Here is a 12,287-nt window from a genome sequence, read left to right on the forward strand (position 1 = left end):
AACTGCAAGAAGCTATTATTATGGCCATGATTCAATAATAAATGCCTCATAGAACATAAAATAACAAAATAAAGTGGATGGTTTTTTAATAATACAGACAAAAATGCAAAATGTGTGTTTTGGATCTGGAACACTTTTATAAGAAAATCACTAATCCCATCAACTTCCACCAAAGCCTGTCAATTTAAGGTGGACCCTCCCCTCAGCTTTTCCACAAACCAGTGACTCTCATAAGTGTACACCAGACAGACCTCAAATATCCCTAAATTAAGTCACAGGAAACGAACTAAGGCTAACTCCTGCATCCAAGAGTAGTGCCTTAAACAACACATTCACTCAGCCATCCTAACTTGATGTCTTGAATATGCAAATAGCACTTAGGATATCCGCTGTTGTTTGAGTAAACTGGGTGGATAGAACTGGTATGGACATTTCTATGGTTAATGTTACAGACGGTCTGATACATAAAAGTTCAATTTCAATACCAACATTGTGCTTTCAGTTCTTATCGATACTGATTCCTATGTTATTTGTAACTAAGAATGTAAGCAGATTCTAAAAAAAATTGTTTCACCGTTATAAAAATGTGAAACTCCAAACAATATCTAACTAAACAATGTTTTTTTTTATAAATTTTCTCATAGAAATAGATAGTAAACACAATAATATAATGCTTGCTAAAAACACAGTGGTAACAAACCACTGTCTTTGACTCCGGTTAAATATAGGTACCATATTTTCACAATAAAATATATTTCTTAGTAAATATCTATTTTGTGAACTGAATTATATAGTGTTATATTACAAATATTAATTTAATATTATGATTGGTTATTACAAATATTGTGACTGTTGCAAGTATTGTAATTGTTGGTTATGATATTATAAAAAGAAACACTAGTTAATTATTATTTTTACTGAAAATTATTTTTCAGTAAATAATAATTTATAGTCAAATTAGTCTATAACCTATAAAATTGTGCATACTTATAACTCATACTATGGTTGTTGGATTTATACAAGGTGGAAGTATGCCACACTAACATATCGCGTAACAGACTTCGCTGAAGTTGTATGTAAAATTTCAAGTCTATACTTCATTTTATTGAGATATCCTATGAACAGATACATAAGAGACAAATGAAATTACAGAAATGAAATTATTACATCTCTCTGGCAGACTTAAGAGAAATTATGCAAGCATACAAACGAGTGATATTAAATTTGTTTATAAATTTATCTATTTAGTGATTTTCTCTCATTGCCATCACAGTTACTCGTATAGTAAGAAAAGTATTGATTCTCTGAATGGGACTTTGACTGAAAATAACTACTTGATAAGCGATTGGTAATGTGATATTTGACTGGAATATAGCCTTCTATTAACAATTATTCTTCCAACAGCATATTCAGTGTTTTAATTATTTGATTTATTACAGAATGAAGACACAAATTAAATATTTTTACTTGAATTAAGTGAAAAGAGCCATGGTATTGTGAATGGTTGATACCTCAATACCCCTGAATTACAAAATGGAACGAAAACTGTCTTTATTAAAGAAGCAGAGTTAGGGTGATTTATGTATCAAAGTATTCTGGTATCATAATTGACCCATTCCTGCCTATTGAAGAAAGAGAATTAACCCTTTGCACACTGTTAATGAATTCCATAATATTTCTTCAACGCCAAGACATCTATCAAATATATTTTCCTTTAAGCTCAAAGCTAATTTTATTATAAATATGCTATAAGAGGTAAATGCAAAAAAATATAAAACAGGCATTTTAGCTAAAACTAGCATATATATTGTTAAAAATCTAAAATTAACTATTTATCATGCTGTAAATTAAATCTAAATTGAAATTTATAGTACAACTAGCTGTTCCCCACGGCTTCGCACGCTTTTTGTAAGCTTTGTTCGTGTATGAGCACTTCTGATTCAAGTGAATTATATTGTCAACGCCGATGTAGAGTTTACCCTGTTGACACTATCAAGAAAATCTGCCAAAAGTGTATGTTTATAGCCATTGTACACGTACATGTACTTAATAATAAAGTGGTCTAACATTCAAGCTTAAGGCCAAACAGAAATTCATTTGAAAGACAAATATTCATAAAAACTTAGCGCCTTCACATAGTGTGTGGTTATTATACACAACTATCTCGTAATTGTAGTTTACAATGTACAGGCGCTTTGATAACATATATTTTGCAGCGCCTCCTGGTGGTGAGTTACATCAATGGGCATAGCATATAAACCTTCTACGTGGAAAAATACATATACATATAAATTTTCATAATGATCGGTCAAATAGTTTCTGAGTCTATAAAGGACAAACACACAACATTCATTTATATATATATATATATATATATATATATATATATATTTGGTTATGGCTATATATATATATATATATATATATATATATATATATATATATATATATATATATTTGGTTATGGCTCTGTAGGAAGCACATAACAGATGAGCACATACATGGAGGTAGACAAAGGGCACCCTACTCAACCTACCATGGAATGTAGCTTGTCTAAAAATACTTCCTAGGCGTGGGAAGGGTTAATATTTGGGTTGATAAAATTGTTATTGAGAACCCATTGGTAAAAATGGTATAACTGTGTTTTGAAATATGTAATTTATATACAACTATTTTCAGTAATTGTATTATTTTAATATATTTAAGAAAGTAATTTAATGGAATATCAATCTGCAGTTTCCAAATGTTTAAACACAGTTGTCCATAAGTACTTCAAATATGCTAGAAACATTTTGAAACAACATATAGCTCAAGTTGAATTCCATCAAATTGTTGGTATTTACAACATCAAAACAAATTATTGCAGACAAGAAAAACAGCCAGCTGGCTCTCCGAGAAGATGTCCAAAGATGGCCATGCAGTCGCACTTCTGTCTGGTGAGATGACAGTTGAGCAGAGAATTGCAATCCTGGACCGGTTTAAAGAAGGCAAAGAAAAAGTGCTCATTACAACAAATGTTCTTGCGAGAGGTTAGTATCATAATACGTTCTTGATTATATTTATTTTTTAAGGTGTTGTATATATTTTGTACTACACATGTCAAAAAACCATAAAAATGCTCCATGTATAGAAAACATTAAAACATATTCCAAAATTCTGTATGATACATTTGGTAAGACTATTGAAAGTACGGCTGGGTTAAGCTCACCATACAAATTATACAAAGTGTGTGGCTCTAGAGCCCATGACGGGTTTTAAGAAAGGTCTAGAGCCCCTAAACGGTGTGAACGTGTTAAGTGAAACTCAAACAAATTCTCAGGTATATTTTGATAAAATATTTTAAATAACGTGATAAATTTTTAGTCCCCCAATAACAGATCCAGGAATGTAATATTGAATAATAAATAATCTCTTTTTTTGATAGGAAAAGTTAGGCCCATTTAGGACCTTTCTTGTGCATCAATAAATATCATAAAGAATTACTTAACCCTTCCCACACCATAAATGGATATATATCAGAATGGTAGACTGTTACCTTAACGTCAACTACAGTTATATCCAATATTATAGATTATGTCTCTTGGAGAGTTTTTTAGTTCACAAAAGGCCGTTGAAATGCCCATACACACTTTGTGCTTATTGCGGTTGCCAAGGAAGTATTTATACATGACCTTCACTCTATGGCAGGGAGAGGGAAGCACCCTTTGTCTTATTCCGACCACCTGCTTGTCAGATCTGCGTCTCCTACAGAGCCATAACCAAACGTATCCATGGCGTGTATTACTGCTTTCTATGTTGTCATGACAACCGTTGTGCGCACATCTACTACTTATCTTGTTATTATTCTTCATCGGGTGGTAGTGTTGTGATTAGTTTGAAATATTTATCTTGTTTTATAGTAAAATTTATTTGAAATAAACAGTTTTATAAATAGTTCTTTTTTATTTTTATCAATAAATATGCTAATTTTAAGTAAAATGCCCAGATTTATACGTCAATCCGTCAATTCTTTGTTTAAAGGTTTTTTTTGACGATGGAAGGATTGTGAAGGAAACAGGATTTTTCCGGACATTTGCCATTGTTCAGTGAAACAAGAAATCAGTAACACTACGTTTCGAGATCTGCAATCTGATCTCTTCTTCAGGTGTAAAGAACTAACCTAACACATAATTACAAATTAGGTTAAAATAAACAATTCCTGCCAAAGCGTTGTGGCACGCTTAAGTCAGGAATCACAACCACTGAAGTCGTAGGTGGTTAGTAGACGAATGCAGACGTATTGTGACCTGTATTCCGTAGATCAGTTTTAATGATTAGTGCTGTGTATAGTTTTTTATTAAGTGCATGTTTTTAGAGTTAGTGAAGTTGACAAACAACATGGTGGTTGCGATTGCTGACTTGGCGTGCCACAACGCTTGGTAAGAATTGTTTATTTTAACATAGTTTGTAATTATGTGTTAGGTTAGTTCTTTACACCTGAAGAAGAGATCAGATTGCAGATCTCGAAACGTAGTGTTACTGATTTCTTGTGTTACTGAACGATGGCAAATGTCCGGAAAAATCCTGTTTCCTTCAAAATCCGTCAATGCATAAGCGAACACAACCACATTAAAGATACGCTTCCTCAAGCTAGGAGTGCCAAACATGTCACAGTTAAGAGTTATCATTGTTTGTTAGCCTGGACATAAGGGCTAACCCTGCCTGCTTTGTCTGGAGAGACTGGTACAGAGCTGGCCTCCTCCTCTTCCAAAGTGACATGACTCAGATAGATATTGCTCTTCATAGATCTCCTCCTTGTAGAACTAATTAAAATGAGAGGTTTTTCAGCTTCTTGTCCTAAAAGAACAAAGTTAAACGTCTCAATGACACTCACCCAAATCCCATGGTTGGACATGTACATAGAACTCATTCTTATCTATGTAGAAATGAAGTTTCATGTAAGATCTAGAGTCTGTAGGTCAGACTGTTGCAGACTGATGCAGATAGACAAACAGACAGAATTAAATTTTCCTGTCCATCGTCGAGTGAGAAATATCACTAACGCTCAGCCAATAAACTTGTTCTGCAACTGTTTCTAACTAAAAACATCAAATACTAAAAAGTATTAATTCAGTGAAAATATTTTAAAGTTATCACCAACTGTAGTTTTTAGTCATTCCATGAGACACATATTTTGCAGTATTATACACAATTATGATGGAAATAAACATGTACTACTAATACTCTTTAAAAATATAATTAATTAATTATATAAATAGCACTACTATGCATATATCAATGGTTTAGTAAGACGTTTACTGGTCTATTTGGTTTGTTACATATAAGTTTTTGATTTTGAAAACATTAAAAATTTATATTTGTCTTACTCATTCACTTTATCTTTCAGGCATCGACATAGAGCAAGTAACAATAGTTGTGAACTTCGACCTCCCCATAGACCAGGCTATAAATGCAGATTGTAAAACATACTTGCACAGGATTGGTCGCACAGGACGTTTTGGCAAAGCTGGACTTGCTATCAATCTGGTAGATAGTCCTCAATCAACAAGAGTACTTAAACAGATTGAAGAACATTTCGGTAAGTACATTTGGAATTCTAGGCCTATAGTCTGTTGAAAAAAAAAAACTTGCTCCTGACTAATCAAACCGTAAACATGTCCATATTGATCCATTACATTTTGAAATATTACTAAAGTGCAAATTTATTGGCTGGTAATTAATATCATTAATAATTTTTTTAATCAAAACTTTTGTGTAACAACAATTTAACATTTTTGGCCCATAGGCCAGAAACCAGCTTTGATTAAGTAAATGTGGATAGAATAGAAAGAACTTTATTAAATTGTAAGATTAGATCTTGATACAGAAATTGTAAATTATAACACAATATTTCACGGAACACATTTTTACAATTTTAAAATCAATTTAAGATTTTATGCTCCGATACATACATCCCACTTTACTAAAAAAAAACACAAAAATTCACTATTTCATTGATGAAGATCAAATAAACAAAATGATGTTACATACTTTGTTTTGCTGTTAAATTATCCCAACATTTCATTGTCATTCATTACAAGTCCCCATACTTATTAAATTCTAATGTTATAAGATTTAAAGTCAAATTAATGTTGGTGAGTGACACTAGTGTGGTAGTTTTCGGGGATTTGTAGGAAACTTAAATGAAATATGCCTTTATTAAAGAGGTGGAGTTAGGGTTATCAAACCCTCTCTACCAATCAACCTCATATCATGTAAGCTAACAATGTAAAAGAGAAAATAAAAATAATAATAATAATAATACATTCAAATGCTACAACAAGCTGTCTGACCTCACATACACCGCGAGTCCCCCACCAACACCCCACAGTCCTCCAGTAGCAAGTTCTTGATCCTCGCCCCGAAGCACGCATGATTCTCAATACTTCTAATATCACAAGGAACGTTCCAAAGGCAACAAACTTGAACAGTAAACGACCAGGTTTATTGGATCAATATTGTTGATCTATAAATTGGAATTGATAGTAAAGTGGCTCCCCCTTGTAGGCCGTTCACAAATATCAGAGATAAAATTGAAGTGATCAGAGAGATAAATAGGAGTTTTAGTTTTGATAACTTAATGTAGAATGGAAAGAATATGGAATCGGCATAGTTCTTGGAGTTTCATGAATGATACTCAACTTTTTAACTGCTGAAAGAATTTTGAAATCTGCTCATGACGTAAACTGTCTGGCCTCAGGGTATACTTCCAGGGTGTGCAAAAGGCCCTTGAGGCTTAAGTGCATGGCAATAGGCTGCCCCTTAGAAGAAGAATAACACCAGTTTACAGTGAATAACAATATCAGTTTTAACACAAGTAAAAAATTTCAAAATCATTTATTTGACTTTTTGTCATCAGTTAATTCAGTATATGAAGGAAGCTATTCAGAGTTTACTATACAGTAATCAAAGTGTTCAAAGAGGTTAATAGCCTTAAAATATGTTAACCTTTTGAGTTATCAAGGAATCAATTAAATTCAATCAGTATAGAATAAAATACTTTATTAAGACTATGAATTATTTTATTTTGATACGATTAATATAAATTAAATCAAGTTATTTACTTTAGTAAAATAAGCTAATTTGTCTCAAAATAGTCCAAATTCATATATTTAATTTCTCCAGAAACCTTAATTATTTAATCTCTTATTCTCACTAATTTCAAGTATTTATTGATACTCATATCCTTACCTCTGATAGAAGTGTCTCCTGTTTTATTAATGTAAATTGTATAAATAATGTATTGTATGTATCAGTATGCAAGTTTATGAGAATTTCTCCATAAATGTGCTTTTTTTAAACTTACTACAAATTCAATTTCTATTGGGTTTATTAGAAGGAATTCCAGTAAGTCATCACCACTTAGCATTTATTATTCATTCATTGCAAGTTTTGTGCAATTCTTCTTTTAGTTACGTTTTCATGTTATTATCCAATTATTTCCATTGTAGTCTGACTTTACCTATTTTTTTGATTTTCTCTTTTCAGGAAAGAAAATTGTACGTCTGAACACTGATGATGTGGATGAAATAGAGAAACTGGGAAATGAATTTCCTTAAAAGTACATGTGTTTTTTGTTGTTTATAATTTTTGTTACAGAAGTGATTCACTTGTTTGTATTGCCAGTAAATAGTTTTGCCAATAGTGCACATAACAGGAAGGCAAGCACGTTGGGTTACCAATTGAATACCTTAAAAACTATGTACACTCTGCGTATGGCCTTGTAATTTTACTATGTCTAATGTTACTCTTTAAGACTATTCCTGTAAATATTTTCCACGCAAATGAAAATGTAGAGTTAAGTAATGTTTAGTTTGTATTAAAATGAAGTGTCAGATTTTTAGGTTTTGAGTTTGGTTAAACATTATCATTTTTTTACTGTTTTCGATGTATGGACGATCCAATGGATTAGGTGCTTACACTCTCCTACTTAAATAATTTTGTTTGTGGTAAAAAGAAAACTGGTTTACAGAATTTTAGCTCTGAAAGAAAGATCCGGTGAGATACTTCAGAAAATTATTTCTACTGCAGCATTTACCAAAACATTGTATCAAAAGAAAAATTAATATTGCCTTTAATTTTGTACCTATGCACAGGTGCTAAGGTGTGTGAACATGTATAAAAAAGAATTCAGTAGAATAGATTACATGACAAGAGTGTAGATGCTAGTGATTTTGCATATGGCAAGCTGCGATAAAACTTCCGCTAACTGTATTCAAGTACATTCAATATTTCATATGCTTAAAAAATGAATGTACAGGCACATTTAATTACTATCAATGTAATTGTTGGCAGTTTCCAGCATCATCATTGTTATCCTTAGCAGTTTTCAACATACCATAATTTTATTTTTTAGACTTATGTAGCCTATGTATGACATCTGGTTCTAGTTTCATAACTCTTGACTGAAGATGCCTCTCCTTAACTTGGCCAAACATATCTTAAGGTAGTAATAGGTTAGAATACTTACAAACTTAAAAGATATGTCATACTCATTTTGGCACAAAGTCATACATTCCACATTCTCCTTAAATTCATATTCTTTGGCATCATTAAGTTCCCTCATCTTCTTCATTATTTGGTTATTAATAATTTAAATTTTTCTTTTGTAAAACTGTATTTTTATTTTGACTGTCTCTAATTAAGGTATTTGAAAACATTTTATACTTACCAATCGAGAAAATGCAGTTTCTTACTTTTTAAGTTTATGTTTATAATGATTTAGGTTATAAATAAACAGCTTATTTAGGCCACAATCTTATTTTAATCCCTTTTTTCACTTTTGGTAAAATTAGTTTAGTGCTACAATATAAATCTAAAACCTTGAATGCTGAAATAGTCTGTTAAAACTTTAAAGAATTTAGTTCAGGTGAATAATCAATGGTACAAAAAATTAACCATTATAAAAATATTTTAATTCTTTATTTTTAATTTAATAGGAAATGGATCTCATTTATGAAGACGTTTCTGTAAACCTGTATCTTCAATTTATTTTAAGTTGTTTTGTATCCATTAATGTTTTGTATCCACTGTACTGATTTCCGTTTAAACACATCATTTTATTGAAATATCCATTTTATGTCAACCATAATACCTCTGTGACTTAGGTTACATGAGGTTGTTATGTCGGACTTTTGTACTGTTGATATAATATAAGAAGGAGAGATAATAAATTAAACAATCTACATTTCTACAGTATGTTTTCTTTCAAAACCTATTATTGCTTAAACATTTACCCTTGATGTATAACTGTCATACGAGTTATACTTATCACCGAAGAGTAATATCATAAATAGATAGTTTAAGTCATATTCATATTTATGAACTGGAATTTGATTTTAGCTCCAAAACATTAGCTTCACACACTTTTTCAACCTTATTTTTACTCGTATAATCATAACAGATGTCTTACTTTAAAGTTATATTAATAAGCGTCCAAACACATTCTAGTGTTTTTTTCATAATATTTGTTATCCACAAAAACTTTTCTGTAGCGCATTATTGAAATAATTAAAAAGTATACAAACTTTAGAATAAAATGAAAAGGTGTTTGGATGTGTAATAATCATATCTTTTAATTAAAATGAAACTTTTTATACAAGTCTATTTTGGATATCTAATATGGATGTAAAATTGTTTGAAGTTTCATAGTTTTACAGGGTAAACATTCAAGGTTGTTCCATTACTGCCAACTTATGAGTACACATGGTTTTAACAACCTCAGATTTGAAATCAAGAAGTGTTGTCTTTAAGAAACCATTTGGGGTCTCTGTTGGAAGTAAAAACACTTTGGCTGGAGAAAGATCCTTTCAATCTTTATTTAAGGAAGCCACACAAACTTCAACCTACAGTCTATATTGAACTAAAGACTTCTTTCTGAATGAGCCTCCTTCTCTTCAATATCCTGTATGCTGTAATGGGCTAAGAGATTTATTTTTGTGCATCCTTAATTTAGCCCAGATTTTATTATTCCCAGATCAGTTCAACTACAAGATATTATGAACAATAAATGTGAATCTAGGAAGAGTAACCCTATAAGTAGGGTTACCATACATGCAGATTTGAAACATCAAGAGATAAACTCACGGTCCAGAGAGCAGATAACCATGTTGTTTACAATAAATCCACAAAATACCAAAGTGTAAATCTTTACTTAAACTGAAAGAAGAATATAAGTTTCGGCAACAGTACCAAAATAGTAACGATCACGTCAGATGTTGACATGTAATTCAGGATTTTCTGCGAAGCATTGAGGACGGTATATGTTGAAAAACACTGGTAAATTGAGAGGCACAAGATGGATAACCAAGCAGCATTCGCCGCAAGTATCAAAAAAGTTTTTAAAAGCACTGGTGTTTAGTGATAATGTGAGACAAAAGAAGCAACTTTTGCCTAACACAGTACAATGCATAGACTTAGCTTTAAATCTTCTTACTGTACACTTAACATGTTAAAAACCTTTATGATACAAAATTTACAGGAGCTGTGACTAAAACTGAAGCAGTTAACGTCTTTGTAATATCTCCAAACTTATTTGACAAATTTCTATCAGACCTAAATGAAGCAAAAGGTATTGTTGCAATCCTTTGCATTGGATGTTTTGTCCTTATTTTACAGAATATGTGTGATGCCCTGCCTCTTGATATTAAGGTAAATTATTGTGAGAGCATACCAATTATTTTTTTTCATTATACTTGGCAGTATGGCAACATTGAAAGTTTTATGAATTTATTTTATGAGTCGTTTGACATGGGAGTACAAGATCTGTGAGCCTATTGCCTATATTAGAAACTGCTCTTGTTTGAGGTCTGGAAGACTTATTTTTTAACAACTGAAATCTGTCCTACGTTGCAACTTGGATTTTTGAAGACCCAGTGAAGGAATTTTATTTTAAATTTGTGCATGAGTTTTCAAATATTCCAAATGTCTATTCCCAGACTTGAGTCTGAACAAATAACTGCGATAGAAGCTACACATATTTATGAAAAGTATGTTGTCAAAATAGAAGAAAGAAAGGCTACTAACTTTGTACAGTTCCCAGTAAAGCAGTTACGTGGCAAGTTAAAATCTTCATCCAACAAAAACTATCACTTAAGGACCCATAAAATCAAAACTGTAAAATTCCATTTCCAGCAACTAATTCAGTAATCACTTACAGAACATTTCACTTATCAATACTCCCCAAGAATATAAATATAACTAAAGCCTAAACAATACCAAATAACTTCATATTCTTCAATTGAATAATAATGCAAAATTTCAACAATTCTGCTACATCGCTGCCACCTTACAGATGCTAGATACACGTAACCTTCCAACACCACTGAAACCAGGGCAACACCGCTGAAACCAGGGCAACCATGTCACTGACACCATTGCTGACTGTAGCTAGTAAGCTTAACTGACCACAGACAACACTGCTTACCTTGCTGTCTCACACACTCTGCCTAGTTTATTGGTATAATTCACTCTTAATTTACCAATATATTATGGTTGACAACAAAATTGACACTGTTATATAGATTTTATGAATATATAGCCCATTTACTTATTACTATCTGGATACTTACTTTTCTCATTAGCTCATTAGCAGTCAGACAAAGCTAGAATAAAAAACTAATTAATTTCTCCTATATTTTATGATAACATTAAAGAGGCAAAGAAACACTGAGCCTATTATCTAATATTGAAAATGTTCCAGCTAATTTTACATAGAGGAGTCAGGCAAGCCTCTAATTAAAAAACTGAAAAGTGATGTGACACTTGATTTTATCCAATATTGAAAAAATAGTAATAATAGCCCCATAGTATATATTTTCTGCATAAAATTGATCACAATGAATTTAAAATAGGTGACACAATGTTTATTAAGTTGAGAGGGATCCACACTGGCCAGGTGTAGTTGAAAGAGTAAAAAGCAATGATGGTACAGGGAAAAGCATAAAAGATGTCAAATTTTTGGTAGCCACTGTAAAGCACAGTGATAAACACTTGTATGAGGAAAACAAAGAATGAGAGAAACCTGAAGGCACTGCCGAAGACTAACACAGACAAAGCTCATATTAACAGACACAACTGTGATAAAATCTCTGCTAAGCTAGTGAAACACTATGCTGAAACGATCATTGATTCTCTTGTAAATATACAGAATAAATCCTTCAGAAGCGGCATCCTGCTCTCAGCATTTAAAGTATCAAAAGTATACTCAAAACTGAAGAAAGGAGTCTACACCAACCTCAGTAACCATT

At 31.7% G+C, this 12,287-nt stretch overlaps 1 protein-coding gene across 1 annotated transcript in view; it reads left to right on the top strand.

The window, feature by feature from the left end:
* LOC124368962 (DEAD-box helicase Dbp80-like) overlaps nucleotides 1-9,230 on the top strand; it is a 29,173-nt gene extending 19,943 nt beyond the window's left edge. The window contains exons 8-10 of the mRNA XM_046826538.1: nucleotides 2,867-3,029; nucleotides 5,387-5,578; nucleotides 7,528-9,230. Of these exons, the coding sequence (XP_046682494.1) occupies nucleotides 2,867-3,029; nucleotides 5,387-5,578; nucleotides 7,528-7,598 (426 nt within the window). The 3' untranslated portion in view covers nucleotides 7,599-9,230. The remainder of the gene's footprint in view (nucleotides 1-2,866; nucleotides 3,030-5,386; nucleotides 5,579-7,527) is intronic.
* The last annotated feature ends 3,057 nt before the right edge of the window (nucleotides 9,231-12,287 follow it).

This window comes from Homalodisca vitripennis, chromosome X (assembly GCF_021130785.1).
Source record: "Homalodisca vitripennis isolate AUS2020 chromosome X, UT_GWSS_2.1, whole genome shotgun sequence".
Classification (NCBI taxonomy): Eukaryota; Metazoa; Arthropoda; class Insecta; order Hemiptera; family Cicadellidae; genus Homalodisca; species Homalodisca vitripennis.